The 17,667-nt window shown below is 49.4% G+C and overlaps 1 protein-coding gene across 1 annotated transcript; it reads left to right on the forward strand.

Annotated features, from left to right (window-relative positions):
• The first annotated feature begins 7,876 nt into the window (after positions 1 to 7,876).
• LOC4341070 (formate dehydrogenase 2, mitochondrial-like) lies at positions 7,877 to 14,544 on the forward strand. Its single transcript, NM_001423989.1, has 7 exons — positions 7,877 to 8,496; positions 11,345 to 11,516; positions 12,171 to 12,439; positions 12,595 to 12,866; positions 12,959 to 13,083; positions 13,402 to 13,514; positions 14,129 to 14,544. Exons 1-7 carry the CDS (start codon positions 8,425 to 8,427, stop codon positions 14,240 to 14,242), a joined length of 1,137 nt encoding a protein of 378 aa, NP_001410918.1. The 5' UTR covers positions 7,877 to 8,424; the 3' UTR covers positions 14,243 to 14,544.
• The last annotated feature ends 3,123 nt before the right edge of the window (positions 14,545 to 17,667 follow it).

Consider the following 17,667-nt stretch of genomic DNA (forward strand, 5'->3'; position numbering starts at 1 on the left):
CCCCGGCCAACCCTGCATGCCCGGGGGGGTGCGGGGTTGGCCCGAGCCCGAGACCTGACACCCGACCCCTACTAGGGGTAGAAGCGACGAAGGTGTTCGATGTTCCACGGGTTAGGCAGCTCTGTGCCGTCGCCCGTGGCCAGCCGAACGGAGCCCGGCCGGGGGACGCCGATCACTCGATACGGACCCTCCCACATTGGTGAGAGCTTGCTCAGTTCAGCACGCGTTTGGACGCGGCGTAGGACGAGGTCGTCGACGCAGAGTGATCGGGCCCGGATGTGGCGCTGATGGTAGCGCCGCAGGCTCTGCTGGTAGCGCGCGGCTCGGAGGGCCGCGCGCCGCCTTCGCTCTTCCAAGTAGTCGAGGTCGTCTCTGCGAAGCTGATCTTGATCAGCCTCGCAACACATGGTGGCCCGATGGGACCTCAGGGTGAGCTCAGATGGGAGGACCGCCTCCGCGCCGTAGACGAGGAAGAAAGGCGTCTCCCCGGTTGCTCGGCTTGGCGTGGTTCGGTTCGCCCAGAGCACCGCTGGCAGCTCCTCAATCCACGAGTCACCGTGCTTCTTGAGGATATTGAAGGTCTTGGTTTTGAGGCCCTTGAGGATTTCCGCGTTGGCGCGCTCCACTTGGTCATTGCTTCTGAGGTGGGCGGGGGAGGCGAAGCAGAGCTTGATGCCCATGTCTTCGCAGTAGTCACCGAAGAGCTCACTAGTGAACTGGGTGCCGTTATCCGTAATGATACGGTTAGGCACCCCAAACCGAGCAGTGATGCCCCTGATGAATTTAAGCGCGGAGTGCTTATCGATCTTGATGACCGGATAAGCCTCGGGCCACTTAGTGAACTTGTCGACAGCGACATACAGATACTCGAACCCGCCCGGGGCCCGCCTAAACGGACCCAGGATATCGAGCCCCCAGACAGCAAATGGCCACGAAAGAGGTATGGTCTGCAGGGCCTGGGCCGGCTGATGGGTTTGCCTGGCGTGGAACTGGCACGCCCTGCACCACCGGACCAGGTCGACCGCATCGTTGAGAGCCGTCGGCCAATAGAAACCCTGGCGAAAGGCCTTGCCAACCAAGGTGCGTGAGGCGGAGTGGGCTCCGCACTCGCCTTCATGGATATCGGCGAGAAGCTCGACGCCTTGTTCCCGAGGAATGCACTTCAGGAGGACTCCGTTAGCCGCGCGCCGATAGAGGGTCCCTTCCACTAGCACGTAGCGCTTGGAGATGCGCTGGACGCGTTCACTCTCTTCGCGGTCCTCGGGTAGAGTCTTATCTGCGAGGTACGCCTGGATCTCAGCGATCCAAGCAATCAATCTAAGGGAGCTGGGAGCGCTCCCCTCGGGTCCCGAGGCCTGGACTCCGACGGGCCTCGGGGGCCGTTCAGGCGCGTCCGTCTCCCCTAGGGGGTCGGGTCACGCCGACGGCTGGGCAAGCCTTTCTTCAAAGGCGCCCGGTGGGGTCTGGGCTCGCGAGGAAGCGAGCCTTGAGAGTTCGTCGGTGACCGCGTTATCCCGTCTGGGCACGTGCCGAAGCTCTATCCCATCGAAATGGCGCTCCATACGCCGCACCTGGCGCACGTAAGCGTCCATCTGCGGGTCAGAGCACCGGTACTCCTTACAGATCTGGTTAACGACCAGCTGGGAGTCGCCTAACACCAGGAGGCGGCGGATCCCCAGTCCAGCTGCCACCCTGAGTCCCGCAAGGAGTCCCTCGTACTCCGCCATATTGTTGGTCGCCCGAAAGTCGAGGCGGACCAGGTATCTGAGGACGTCTCCGCTCGGTGAGGTCAACGTGACCCCCGCACCGGCGCCCTGAAGAGACAAGGAGCCGTCGAACTGCATCACCCAGTAGGCGGTGTGAGGCAGCTGCGAGGGGCCCGAGGTGGCCTCGGGGGCGGAGACGGGCTCGGGAGCTGGGGTCCACTCCGCCACAAAGTCGGCGAGGGCCTGGCTCTTGATCGCGTGGCGTGGTTCAAAGCGCAGATCGAATTCAGAGAGTTCGATTGCCCATTTCACCACCCGTCCAGTACCCTCTCGGTTATGCAAGATTTGGCCGAGGGGGTAAGACGTAACCACCGTGACCCGATGCGCCTGGAAATAGTGGCGCAACTTCCTCGAAGCCATCAGAATAGCGTAAAGCATCTTTTGGGCCTAAGGGTATCGGGTCTTGGCGTCCCGGAGGGCCTCGCTAACGAAGTAGACGAGCCGCTGCACCTTTCGGCGGGGCCGATCCTCTTCGCTAGGGGCCGTATCTCCAGGGCGCTCTTCGTCCGAGAGGGCACGCGGGTAGCACTCGGCTTCTGTGCCGACGACCTCGGGGTCAAAGGGCGACAGGCGCGGCCCTCGCGCAGTGGCCCCGAGGCCGTCCTGGGGGTCGGGGGCGCCTGGCACCGTCGGACAAGCAGGCGGAGGGCCAGCTCCGGCCGTCGGGGGCCTTAGGCCACCGTTCGGCTCGGGGGCCTCTCCTCCCTGCTCTTTCTCGGGTCGAGTCGACACAGGGTGGGGATGCGTGGAGTGAGGGTTGTCCTCGTCGCGCTCCACGACCAACGCCGCGCTGACCACCTGCGGGGTTGCCGCCAGGTAGAGTAGCAACGGCTCATCTGGCTCCGGGGCGACCAGGACAGGGGGAGAACTGAGGTACGCCTTCAACTGAGTGAGGACCCGCTCAGCCTCCTCCGTCCAGGTAAACGGCCCGGAGCGTTTGAGGAGCTTAAATAGGGGTAGCGCCTTCTCTCCCAGCCTCGATATGAACCGACTTAGGGCGGCCATGCAGCCGGTGACGCATTGCACATCCCTAAGCTTGTTGGGGGGGCGCATCCGCTCTATAGCTCGTATCTTCTCGGGGTTGGCCTCGATGCCTCGGGCAGAGACCAAGAACCCGAGAAGCTTGCCCGCAGGCACGCCGAACACGCACTTGTCGGGGTTCAGCTTTATGCGGGCGGAGCGGAGACTTTCGAAAGTTTCCGCTAGATCCGAGAGTAAGGTCTCTTGGTTGCGCGTTTTCACAACCAAGTCATCAACATAGGCCTCAACATTACGTCCTATTTGGCTACCCAAAGAAATTCGAGTAGTACGTTGAAAAGTAGGACCTGCATTCTTTAACCCGAAAGGCATTGTCGTATAACAATAAGTTCCTATGGGGGTAATGAATGCAGTTTTTTCCTCATCCTCCCTAGCCATGCGAATCTGATGATAACCAGAGTATGCATCTAGAAAACACAAAAGGTCGCACCCTGCGGTGGAGTCGACAATCTGATCTATGCGTGGCAGGGGGTAAGGGTCCTTAGGACATGCCTTGTTAAGGTCGGTGTAGTCGATGCACATCCGAAGCTTGCCGTTCGCCTTGGGAACGACGACCGGGTTCGCCAGCCACTCCGGATGGATGACCTCACGAATGAATCCGGCCTCCAGAAGTCGCGCCACCTCCTCGCAGATGAAGGCTTGACGTTTCGGGGCCTGCCGCCGCACTTTCTGCCGGACCGGCCTTGCGCCCGGCCGCACGGCGAGACGGTGCTCAATCACCTCCCTGAGGACCCCGGGCATGTCCGCCGGTCTCCAGTCGAAGACGTCGGCGTTTGCCCGCAGGAAGGAGACGAGCGCGTCTTCCTATTTGTCGTCCAGAAGACCACCGATTCGTGTGGTCTTGGACGGGCCGTCGCCCAGGGCAACCTCCTTGACCGGGACCTCGTCGCACGTGATCATCCGCTGCTTCGGGGCGGCTGGGACGGAGGTGCTGAGCCTCTCGTCGCCACCCGCGGGCTTGGACGCCGCGGCGAGGTGGTCCGCGCGCTGCTCCATACAAGCAAGCGTGACTTTGAGGTCGCCATGGACGGTGATGGGGCCACCGGGGCCCGGCATCTTCATCTGGAGATAGGCGTAGTGGACCGCCGCCATGAACTTCACCAACGCGGGCCTCCCCAGGACCGCGTTGTAGGGCAGACTGAGGTCCGCCACATCAAAGTTCACCCGCTCCATGCGGAAGTTGGCAGAACCACCGAAGGTGACCGGAAGGTCGATATGACCTAGCGGCCAAGTGTGCCCCGGCGTCACACCGATGATCGGCTGGGACGGCCGGAGCACCATCCCCGGGGCCTTGATAGCGTCAAAGGCTGCGGGGGAAAGGATGTTGAGGGCTGCACCCCCGTCTATAAGGACACGCCCCAACTTCACATTGCAAACGGTGGGGGAAACCACCATCGCGATCTGTCCTCCCCGGGCAACGCACGGCGGGTGGTCGGTCTGGTCGAAGGTGAGGGCAACCTCCGACCACCGCGCCCGCCGCGTCGCCTCATGGGTAGGGGCCGTGGCCAGAAGCTCTCGCTTCATGGCCTTGAGGCTCCGGCGAGAAGCGTGAGCGCACGCTCCCCCATCGACGGTGGCGACGGTGGCCTCAGGCTCCTGGAACCCCAGGTCATCGTCGCCATCGTCGACGTCCTCGGCGGTGGCCTTCTGCTTGGCCTCACCTCGACGGTTGCCTGTGGGAGCCGCCGGGGCCTTGCCCTCACAGCGCTCCTGCCTCCTCTCCTCCTCCCACTTCCTCGTCCGCTCAGCCAAACTTTTGACCGCGCGGCAGTCCGCGAGGTCGTGGAGGGAGGTGTTGTGCACGGAACACCACTTGCCGGTCGGGCGCTCACTGCTGGGAGCGCCGACCTCCTTCTTTTTGTCGCTCGCAGGCCTCCCCTTTCGGGTGGCCCGCGAAGCGCCCTCGACGGCGAGGACGTGACCCTCGTCGTCGGAATGGGCCGACCTCTTCTTCCTCCTCCTGTCCCGCCGCCCTGACCGAGCGGCGGACCCGGGGGCGGCCGGAGCTGCCACATCGGAACCGGAGGAGTTCCAGGTCCAGGCCTCCTCCTTGCGAGCCACACAGTCCGCGAGCTGGAAAAGCTCCGCGGTGGTCTGGGGCTCCTTGGAGGCGATCTTCTCGAGCATGCGGTTGTGCCGCACGCCCCCCCTGAATGCGTAGATCACCGCGTGTGCGGGGATGCATGGTATGGTGTTGCGGACTTGACAAAACCGCTGAATGTACGAGCGAAGAGACTCATCGTCCCTTCGCTGTACCGCATGCAAGTCCGCTTCTTCACCTGGGCGCGGATATGTGCCCTGGAAGTTCATGGTGAACTGCTGGCACAAATCCTCCCAAGAGTGAACCGACGCGGGTGGCAAGTTCATTAGCCAACCCCGCGCCTGACCTTTCAGGGCCATAGGGAAGAAATTCGCCATGACCCTGTCGTCACCCCCGGCGGCCTCGATCCCGGTCGTGTAGATCTGGAGAAACTCGGCGGGGTTGACGCTTCCGTCGTATTTTTCGGTGATGGTGGGCCGGAACCTTGGGGGCCAACGGACGTTCCGAAGGCTCGCCACAAAGGCTCGACAGCCGGCACCACCAACCGGGGACACGGGGGGCTGGCCCCCGTGCCCGGACCGAAGTGGCGCTCCGGACGAGGAAGCGCCCTCCGTTGCGTGGGCAGCATGACGACCATTGCGCCGGCGCTCGATATTGAGGCGGGCATCTGGCCCCCCACGCACATCTTCTTGGGTCGGAGGCGTTGACGAGGGAATGGCGGACGAACGGCGGGTAACGGCCGCCGCTCGCCGCGCCCTCCGCCTCGACGACACGGAGCCGACGGTAGCAGCGCCAGAGGCCTTGGTGGCGGAGGACCGCCCGCCGGCGCCTAGGCGCTGCGGCGCCGTCATGACCAAGTCGGCCATGTCATCCAGCCAACGTCGGGCTGGAGTCTCTGGATCGGGGACGACGGGCGGGTGACGCAGGAGTGCGCCCGCAGCCTGGAGCGCGCTCTGGGGCGTGCTGCCATCGCCGTAGACGAGGAGGCGACGCTCCCCGTCTCGCCGTCCTTCTCCATCGCCCGCAGGCGGCGAAGTCGCGGATCTTTCGACCCTCTCGAGCGCCTCCTCCCGCCCAAGACTTCGGCGAGAGGGGGACGGTGGAGTACGAGCTCGACGGCGCGGGTTCTGCTCCCCGTCGTCACCGCTAGCGCTCGGAGAGAGGTTGTGCGCCACTGCCCGTTCGGCCATTGGGCTGAGCGGGAGAAGCTTGGCGCACACGAAAGAGGACGAGGGCTTAGAAAGACACACGCGCCCCCTACCTGGCGCGCCAGATGACGGAGCGTGGGGCTCCTCACCGGGAGACCGCGCAGGCCCCCCTTTGCCGGTTCGGCCGGGGGCGCTAAGTGAGGTTCTTCACCCTCGATCTGTGGAATGTTCGCGAGAGAGCAAATGCACAAGACACGGGCGATGTAGACAGGTTCGGGCCGCTGAGAAGCGTAATACCCTACTCCTGTGTTCTGGTGGATCTGTGTGTGAAGGAGTTACAGAGAGCCGGAGAGCAAGAGAGTTCAGGCTCTAGAACCCCTCTTCCCCTTTCTCTCCTCTACGAGCTCAGGTATTCCCAGAGTCGTCTGAGAGTCCCCCTCTCTCAGAGTTCCCGTGGGCAAGGTCCTCCTTTTATATCTCAAGGGGATACCACATGCACCACTTCTACCTACTCTTCTTTTGGGTGGGGACCCACCCTATCTTGACCAAAACTTGGCTCGCGCCTTCGCCTGGAAGCTAAATCACAGCTTGTCCTTGAGTGAGGCCCAGCGCCGTCACTCGCCTCCACTCCGCCGGAAGCAGATGCAACGTGGGAGCACGGTTGTCTGCCGATGACGTGACCGGTGTTAGACCAGTCACAAACCGGTCATTCTTGTCCACCACGCGTCAGTTTAGCATGCCACACGTCTGCCCTTCTTCATACAATGACTTCCTTGCCATGGTTGCGATGAAGCCTGGAATGGATCTGACCGGGACTGACATGCCAACTCCAGGAGTTACCACGCCGGCTCCGGCTAGGGACGAGAGCCAGGAAGCTCTCATCATTCCGACGGGACGGGGCGAGGCGTGTGACAGGCCGCCTGTTGCCACCTAACCCGCGATCTGACTGGTCTCACACACCGCGACTGGTCACGGACCGGATAAGCGTGCGCTGCGCCGCATTAAATGCGGCGTGGCGCGCTCGTCCAACCTGCTATAAATGCGGTTAGGTGAGCCCCGCTGTGCTCACCTAACCCACACAAGTGGCGCCAAAACCACAGGGGGTCGGGGCGCCCCAGCCCTCGGGGCCGAAACAGGGGCGGCCCGACCCCTCGGGGAGACGGAGGGAGGGGTGGCCGTGTCACCCTCGGGCCCGCCCCCCCCCCCCCCCCCGAGGGGGTCAGGCCACGTGGGTGACCGCGGCTATCCAAGCCTCTAGTCACGATACCCCCGGCCCCATGTCACCGACATGATGTTTTTAGAAAAAATTTTTGGGAACTAAACGGGCCCTGCCCTTAGTTACAGCAAACAGATTGAAACAACCATACTAGCTAGAGGGCGGCTAACACCTCGTGGCATCTGCGTTTTTAGGTTTTGCCTGCATGTGTCTCGTAGCTTTCCTCCTAGCTAGGAATCAAAAATCAATTCTTAGCTTTCCTCCTGTGAAACAAGAGCCATTCGATTGGAACGACCGCGAGAGACGTATGGAACAGAACAATTATTACAGGCGGCCAGCGCCTCATGGCTTTTACCTTGGACTCGGTGGTTCACTGGCCCTGGGCCCTGGCCTGTTGAGTACATGTCACGGATGTCGGTCTGTGGCAGTAGGTGTTATGAACCTTTTCTCTAAAGAAGCAAGTAAAATAGAGTGGCTTATTATTAATCATTAGCTTAAAAAGCTTTAGAAAAATAGATTAATATAAAATTTCAAAGATACCTTTTAATAGTTTTTTTTAAAAAATTAACTCTATCCCAAAATACTTGTCGTTTTAAGTTTTATTTAATATTTGACTATTTATCTTATTCAAAATATTAAGGAATTATTATTTATTTTGTTTGTGACTTATTTTATTATTAAAAGTATTTTAAGTATAACTTGTCTCTTTTTATATTTGCACAAATATTTTAAATAAAACGAATGATTAAGCGTTAAAAAAAGTCAAAACGACGTCTAATTTGGAATAGAGGAATTATACTGTTTAATAATTTGGAAAAAACGTGTTTAATAATTTGGAAAAAACGTGTATGTAGACAACGAGAAAGAAGTTGAGAAAATATAGATTAGAACGCACCTTTCACGCGAGTATTTGCCTTTCCATGAATCCACCTATGCTCAGGTTTTACCTGACAAAGGCAAGGCCCTGGGGGTATGCACTACGCTGACTGCACGGTCGCAGCAGCCGAGGGGCCACCACGCGGGCGGCGCGAGGTGGCGGAGGCGGAGCTACAAATATCCATCCCTTCCAATCCAGGCTTCCACTTCCATCGCATCGATCGAGTCGGCTGCTTGCCTGCACTGAATACTGATCGATATTCCATCACACTCACTGCCTCTTGTGCCACTCTCTCGCTTGCTCGCCGTTGCTGAGCTCAATTTCATATCCTTTCCTCCATGGCGATGTGGAGGGCACCGTCGGCGGCGGGGCAGCTGCTCGGCCGCGCGCTTGCATCTACGGCTGCGCAGGTACGTATCCTTCTCTTTCCTAGCTATGTTCCGCGCTTCCTATCTCAGCTTATAGCCATTGCAGGGTTTACGATTCCGACGACATTTGGTCGGATTTCGCGAAAATTCGATATTTCGACGAGGCTCGAAAGTAGAAACCGTATGAGATTTCGAGAAGTTTCATCCAAATTTAAATTTGAATTGATAAAAAAAGAAAAAAAATCAAATAAAATCTTATAAATACTATGATATTCATAGAACCTATTGGGATATAATTTTTCCAAAAAAATGATGTATTGTGTGTATTTACTGAAACTTACATCAGGAAAGAAAAGAATAAAGAATTAAAAAAAGGAAAACACTTAGATGGACCGGATTAGTGATCGAAATTTCGCCAAAACCGACCGGTTTTCAAGAACTTGTCGGCAAACTTAGGGAATTTTTATTCAAATTTTGGTTTATGAAATTTGTTCGAAATTTACTAGTTTTCCACCGGATTTCGCGAAATTCCGAATTCCGCCAGTGCCCGAAACGGAAGGGCCTGTCGGAATCGTAAACCCTGGCCCATCGTTTCTCAAGCGCGGGCTTTCTAAACGGTTGAACAATATGTTTTTAAAAATATTTTCTATAAAAAAGTTATATTAACTTTTATGTTTTTTACTAATACTTAATTAATCATGTACTAATAAGTTAATAATTATGTACTAATGAACTATCTCGTTTTCCATAACGGATGAGATGAGATCCGAACCTCTAGGTTCAAACCTCTATATATATATATATATATATATATATATATATATATATATATATATATATATATATATATATATATATATATATAGTTGCAACCCACTTAATATAATCCTATCTTACTATAAAGTTATCCCCCACTAACTCCTTAAGCTTAACATGCAAAGATGCCACATCATCATCCACTAATTAACAAAATGCCACATCATTATCCACTAACAATCATCACATTTAAACATCATGCAAACATGCTATATCTTTATAGTTTTTATAATTTAGGAGCTTTTCAAATACAAACATGTTAAATTATCATCCAACATAATTCATATAATGTTTCAATACATATCTTTATTATGTTTTATAATATTCTATGGTCCAAATTATCTTTCTCCTTCTTTCCTCTAATTAAGTCATATCACATCAATTGTTTTTAGCTTTTAGATGATTAATCTACGGTCTAAACTATATCCCTACTTTTCTTCTTTCATAAAGTCGTACCACCTTACTTTTTACGTTTGAATCATCATTCTACATACTATTTAAATTTATATTATCATAAACTACATTAATTTACTTAATCTGATATTATCTAGCTATCTTACACGTTATTTTTTTATTGTTATCATACTAAATTCCCGCAGCAATGCGCGGGGGTTTCACCTAGTTACTCTGGTAAAGAAGCCACCACATTGACTCTTGTCATTGTCAATTTATCATCCGTTGAATTTCATTTGGATGTTTAGAAGTTCATTTCATGTTTGATTACTCATTTACTTTGCTATTCACATGTACTAAGCGCGTTGAGAAATAAGCAGTAACCTTTCACGTGTTGTCATATTCCAATAGAAGTAATTAATATTCTACTCCACATAAACAACTGTACAACATGATTTATACTAACAAACTTCACATTTAGAGCCCCACCAAAAAAATCAAAAAGCCATTATCCAGAAATTTCCGTAGCAACGCACGGGGAATCACCTAAAAATTCAATGACCAGTCTATGCTCCAGTCCTCTCGTTTCTCACTATTCAGGAAGGATGCGCGTGAAAAAGGGAAAGTATATATAGAAGTTGAAAAATATACAATCGAACATAGCCAAATGTTCTGTAATCAAAAAGAAAATGGCAACGAAAATCTGTTTCTGGTACACTTTTTGATTGTTTCTGTTTTTAGCTATATATAACATTTATATATATTTTTAATTTCTTTTCACTTCATATTGCAATCGCCACTAAATTGATAAATTGATAAATATGAGAATTTTTGACCGATCGAGAATCGGTTCTGTATAAATAATATTGTTTCTGACCGTTTTCATCCCAATGTAATCGGCTTTTAACTATTGCTCCTCTTTGGTAGACACATTTAATTCGTCACACAGCACCAACCTTATAAAATAGTAATTACCTTGCACACGATGGGAACACACTATTTCATTCCATATTTTTGGGTAGGCCCAGACAGTCACATTTGTATCTGCACTACATATAACATATATGACCAAACAATGCAAGTAGAGTGTTAAAAACTATTTAATGACATATCAGAAAAAATACACAATATTGTTAATTTGTAAGCTCATCAAATGGTGATTAACAAATCTTTTATCCATGTTCACAAGTGAAATCATAAACTCATAATTTTTGTTGTATGTTTGATAATACAAAACATTTCGGCTAATACAAATTTTCCCATATCCTATTTCATATATTTCGAATTTGGATTTGGACACGGATCATACCAGGTAATCATTTTTCTTTACCGTATCCTTGCCATAAACATCTGGTCAGCAGACGGGCTGAAAATACCTGTCACGTTTATACCCCTGCCTGTCGGGTTTTCTTTATTTCCCGAGAAATGTTTCCTTTTTTTTTCTCAGGAATGGTGATGGACAAATAATCATAACCAATATAACTAGGAGTGTAAGTGGCTAACCCGCGAAATCCACTTATAGGCTAAAACAAGCCATCAACCCGCTTATTTTAACCTATAAGTTGTTCACAACTGACCCACTTACACCCCTAAATATAACAAATCCACTTGATCAACAAATTTGTTCTATGCAGCTCGATATGACGAATGACACCTTTTGGTTTCCCTCTTTGTACCGCAGACATCAGCAGGCAGCAAGAAGGTCGTGGGTGTGTTCTACAAGGGTGGCGAGTATGCCGACAAGAATCCCAACTTCGTCGGCTGCGTCGACTCCGCTCTCGGCATTCGCGGCTGGCTTGAATCTAAGGGGCATCGCTACATTGTCACCGATGACAAGGAGGGGATAAACTGCGGTTAGTAGTACTCTCCCTCCGTCTAAAAATTAAGAAGTATGTATTTTGTTTCAGTACAATAAAGCCTTCACATAATACTTAAAGACTACTTTTGAATACAAATCAAATAAGATCAAATTTATGTCATGAAATTAAGAGTAATTCTTAGTCAAAGCTTATGTTGTTGAACTGAAGGAGTATTAGCTGTGATCAAGAGGTAGTTTCTACGAACAATTTCGATAAACTTTTTTTGAGCATTCCGTAGCATCTATCAGCATGTAGACGTGTATTTTGGTTGGCAGCCGGCTGGAATTAATTTTATCTTATGTTTTTCATGCTGGCCTGATGTTCAGTTAATTCAAATTCCTGTATGACCAGTTTTTTGCGCAAATGTTTCAAACATGCATTATATTTTTTTCCTTTTTTGTCTGATGTCTTATCTGTTCGTTGAAAAAATAAACCCTATAACAACATAATGGGTAATTTTTCTATCCTTAACAACATATCAATAGGCATCACATTTTTTACAGTAAAATTTAGTACGTCTGAGTACATCTCCAGATACTAAATACCTTGAGGTATCTGAAGGATCATAAAATTTCTCTGACTAAATATATAGGTCTTAAGTCTGAATTGCGCACACAACTGACGCTTCTGTTGTACATCAATTCCCAGAGCTGGAGAAGCACATCGAGGATGCCCACGTCCTGATCACCACCCCATTCCACCCAGCCTACATCACCGCAGAGAGGATCAAGAAGGCCAAGAACCTGGAGCTTCTTCTCACGGCCGGGGTCGGGTCAGACCACATCGATCTCCCAGCAGCCGCGGCAGCAGGTCTAACCGTGGCGGAGATCACCGGCAGCAACACCGTCTCCGTGGCTGAAGACCAGCTCATGCGCATCCTGCTTCTTCTCAGGAACTTCTTGCCTGGTCACCATCAGGTAATGTGTTAAGCTTCACTAGTCCTTTTACAACCCTATCTAGCCCTCGTATATTTTTAGTTTAAATAGAAATAGAAATTCAGTTTATCCTATTTTAAACTCAGTCCTTGAATTTCGCAGACTAAAATGTTAGGTTTTTTATTATCACCCATCAGATCGTTAATGGCGAATGGAATGTCGCGGGCATTGCCCACAGAACCTATGATCTTGAGGGCAAAACTGTGGGCACTGTTGGTGCTGGTCGCATCGGCAGGCTCCTGCTTCAGCGTCTCAAGCCCTTCAACTGCAACCTGATGTACCATGACAGGGTGAAGATTGACCCGGAGCTTGAGAAGGAGATTGGGGCCAAGTATGAGGAGGATCTCGATGCCATGCTTCCAAAGTGTGATGTCGTTGTGATCAACATGCCTCTTACGGAGAAAACAAGGTTTATCGTCCTTCATTGCGTTCTTGTTTATTGTTCCAAAATTTCTGTGCTAGCACATTGTCTTATCTGAATTTGTATGCTTTTTTGTTCAGAGGTATGTTTAACAAAGAGAGGATTGCAAAGATGAAGAAAGGTGTGACCATTGTGAACAATGCTCGTGGAGCAATCATGGATACCCAGGCGGTTGCTGACGCTTGCGCCAGTGGTCACGTTGCAGGTATCACCATATTTTCATTTATTTTTTAACTATCTTGCATATTAGCATGCCATCGGATTTTGGAGCCTGTCATGCTTCACATTTGAGAGGGTTGATATGAAAAAAAAAACTTAAAAATCAGGACAACTAATAACCAAGTAAGGCAGTATATCTGTTTTTTTTTCTCGAATAACCAAGTAAGGCAGTATATCTGTCAAGCATGATATTTTGTTTTTCCCAAATTATTGAAGAAAATTTTGTCAGAAAGAAAAAGAGTGTTGTGCACCTATGTAAATTAGCTGTCTCTGAAAGAACAAACCCTCATCCTTGTGTTGTCAGGATATGGTGGTGACGTCTGGTTCCCCCAGCCAGCACCAAAGGATCACCCATGGCGATACATGCCCAATCATGCTATGACCCCTCACTGCTCTGGGACTACAATTGATGGACAGGTCAGCTTCTATGTTTCCTACTCTCTCTATTTAAAAAAAAACTTAAATCCTAAAAATGAATCTGTATCTAGATTTATCATTTGGATTTAATTCCTTTTGGACTAGAGGAAGTACTTTATCTTAGGGCATAAAAGAGAATAAAATTCAGCATCTTATTCTTCTGTGTTAGTGGTACCCCACCGATGATTTTGACAAAACTGTAGAGCATCATGTCAGCTATTGAGACGATCACTTAGCTATTCACACCCCTACACAGATGCTAATTAGCTATACAGATGTTAATTGGCACATTTTTTTAATTAAACTACAAAAGTAGGTGCATACACACAACACCACACTCACAACCTCGCGAATGCGTCCCCTAACCCATGCTCTAAGAGACGGAAACCAACGACACATATTTTCCATAACACATAGATAAATAAGCCAGTTTATTGTCTATTAGGGTCAGTTTATCGTCTATTAGGATCAAAATCACATCAGATGTTTGTTTTTGTTTTTACTCAAAGCTAGATGCAAGTGCTTCAAATCATATATGCAAGTCAGCCATAAGGTTTTACCGGCTGGTGTCTGTAACGAATTTTGATGACAAATAATGAAAATCTTTCGTGTAGCTGAGATACGCGGCGGGGGTAAAGGACATGCTGGACAGGTATTTCAAAGGGGAGGACTTCCCGGCGCAGAACTACATCGTCAAGGCAGGCCAGCTCGCCAGCCAGTATCAGTAATAACCCCCCCTTGTGTGTTGGGTGGGTGTCCATATATCCTCTGTTTATTCCTCAAGTGTGGAATTATTTCTCAAGGGAGAGAGGGACGGATAGGAGCCAACAGCCAAGAAACACCCTCTGTTAATGTTGTAGTAACTTGTATGAGTGTTGAAATAATGAATGCCTGGAAGGCTGGAATAAACAGCTCAGTCCTGTGTCGGCATCTTGCATGTACTCTATGTTCTTTGTTTTCTGTTGCGGTTTAGTTATATGGTACCGCTGCACATCCCCTTTTTTTTATATAAATTGGTCATTTTCAAAAAGTTATTTCGAAACTAACCGTGCAAAAAACTTCAACCAAAAATAGGCCATTGGCTTAGCACCAACCGCCTTGGCGTTGAGGTTAGTCGTCTCAGCGCCATGAGCATTGGTACTAACCCCCTACCAAAGTGGTGGCCGATCCCCCCGCTGGTGTGGCAGGGGAGTCAGCGCCAACCGCTTTTGTGCTAACCCCTCTAACCTTAGCGCTAGCCACGTTGGCGCTGAGGTAGGGGAGCCGTGCCAGCCAGGCATTCCTCTCTTCTTCCCTGTTGGCTAGGGTTTGCTCGTCCTCCTCTCCCACGACGCCCTCTCTCATTCCCTCCAAAATATCCTTAAATCTCCCTCAAATCGAAGGTTATTTTATGGGCATTGCTTTGGAGATTGATTTGTAAGATAAACCCCTCCAAAAACCCTAATTTCCCCAAGGTTTGCCTCATTTTTGTTGGGTATTTTGGTTGAAACCGTGGGTTGTTGAATGTGGCTTGGGATGAGGTGTGAATTGGGGAATGTGGGTAAGGATGTAATGTTGTAGTTGTATATTGATGTTGGTACGGAGAATTCATATTGATTTTGCAAGTTTTGTACTCTTTTGCCATGGGTGAATTTGGGAGGGATGCATAGTGCTCTTGTGTTATGAATATTTGGGGATTTATGTTGATTCATGTTGATGTTGATAGGTATAGATCCTAAGAATATTGTGACCAGTGGTTAGGCTTTAAAATTACAAGAATCTCGTAGGTAGTTTTGGGGTACCCATGTCAATTTTCTATTTTTAAACTAGCGTATTATTTTAGAATCATGCACTTTTATTTATCGGTTAAATGATGTAGATAGATAGATTGGTAGGACTCCATTTTGTTGGTTGTGTGGTAAATAAAAGTACCGGTGGAAGCCAATTTGAGGGGATGACTAGTGTTTCATGCTAAACCCACATTTGAGGAGTTAATTTCCCGCATGAAGGATGAATTAGATTGGAGTGGTGAGTCGATTGATATGCAAGGGAGATACGATGTGGGTGTCGGTCCCATGTCGCATAAGTTTATGTTAGACTTGAATGGAGAGGTGGAATGGGAAACATATATAGATATAGCATTGGGATCACAGTTCAAATCGCTTGAGGTATTTGCTTGGAAGAAAGAGCGCAAGGAATCGAAGAACGATGTGTTTGTAGCGAATCGAAAGAAAGAATTAATTGAGAAAGATGCGGAGGTAGGGGACAAAGTACAAGTTGAGGAGGATGTGGAGGTAGGGGAGGAAGTACCGGATGAGGAGGATGTGGAGGTAGGGGAGGAATTGTCAGATGATAATCTGGATGTAAATTAAGCGGAGAATGAGATGAGAGTTGATCCTAATGATAGGTAGATAGATGGCTACATTCATAAGAGAATTGCTTCAAAGAAAAATTTACACCCACCAGGAGTGTGAGGGGGCTATGATATTTAATGGATTGAACTCATATTTGTTGGATGTTGATTAAGAGGATGAAGTGGATGAGTATGCTTCTAACTCAAATAGATGGTGCATGAGGCATTTCTGTGCTAACTTTTATACCGTTGAAGCTGCTCAGGATCAGATGAAATATCTCGAGCGCATATGTCAAATAAACAAAAAAGTTCCGTTCCTAAGTGAGATTAAGCGCCTCATGTGTTTCGTTGAAGAGGGACCGAAGAGGTGACTAGAGGACAATATGCCACTTAAGGTTAAATGGGCAAGATCATTTGATATCGATGGACGTCGATACAGCTTCATGACTAGCAATATGACCGAGAGTTTCAACAATGTCTTGAGAGGCATTCGAAAACTGCCCATGACGGCTATTGTGGTGTACGCATTCTCGAAATGCAATACTTGGTTCATCGATAGACATAAAGTAGCTACCGCGGAAATCCAGAGTGGGCACAAGTGGCCTAAAAAAAAATTAGGCAAATCCTGGAGGAGCAGAAAAAAACAAACTTTGGGTTAACTAACATGTTTCGATTTTCCTTCCACGAAGTATGAGGTTACCGAGCAAGGTGGACGTCACTCTGTGTGGTTGCAAGAAATAACACATGTACTCGTCATTTCCCTGAACTCCGCCATATGCCATGTTCACACATGATAACCGTTTATAGAGTCCGAGGTTTGGACATGGAGGTCCCCCCACGGATGTGTTTCGAAGTTTCCAATGAAGTTGTGCAGCACACGAACTCCCCAAGTTTTGAGCCCTACTTAGATCCATCTTAGTGGGTGAGTTATGGCCATGTGCATCTGTTTTGTACTTGCCATCCAGCAGTCGTCGCGCACGCGCACACAGTGGTGCATGCATATGAGATTCATCATGCATGATGATGTTGTTTTCCCATCCCCTCTTGCTGCATGTGGATTTGCCTCAACAAGTGAAAGAAAAGTTGCTATATAGTGTTTCCAGGAGACATGCAGTGCTGCAGCATTGTATCCAAATACTGTACATACATACAGCTTTTGAATTGCTCTGTTAGTGTGTCTGATTTGCTGCATCTACCCACTCCAGCTGCTGTAAGGCATCAGCTTTTGCATCCCCCTTCTAGAGGGAAGTGAGAGACCGAGAGAGCGAGAAAAGTTTTTTTTAGCTTTGCACCTTTTGCCGTTTCGAGCAAGCTAGGCCGCAACGATCAGGGCTAATCAATGGCGAAGCCACAACGGGTGCCCGACTAGGCCTCGCACCCCCATGTGGCCATGCGAGAACAGCCCCCCCCCCCACTACCGGGGTGGGGGGGGAGGGGGAGCAAGTGATTAGCCTCTGCTCCCATATAATTTGCTCAGTAATTGCGAATTGAAGCTAGCTAGCTAACTGCCTATTGGTTCTAGCTTACTTGGTTAGTTACGAGAGTTAATTAAGTAAAGTCAGATGTGGTCGTATGGGTGCAACTGTGCAAGCCTCCATTTAAAAGAATGAATTAGTGGGCGTGATATTACATTGTCCGTATACTGAATTACTCAATTTTGAATGGGTGCTATTTAGCGACCTTGTTTCGAATTGGTGTATTTTAATCATCGATATATTAGACTACATACGGACATATGTAAACATAAACTGAAATACATCAAAAACCATATCAACAATCATTTTATACATTAATTAATATGAACGACAGATTAACATATAT

This window comes from Oryza sativa, chromosome 6 (assembly GCF_034140825.1).
Source record: "Oryza sativa Japonica Group chromosome 6, ASM3414082v1".
NCBI classification, from domain to species: domain Eukaryota; kingdom Viridiplantae; phylum Streptophyta; class Magnoliopsida; order Poales; family Poaceae; genus Oryza; species Oryza sativa.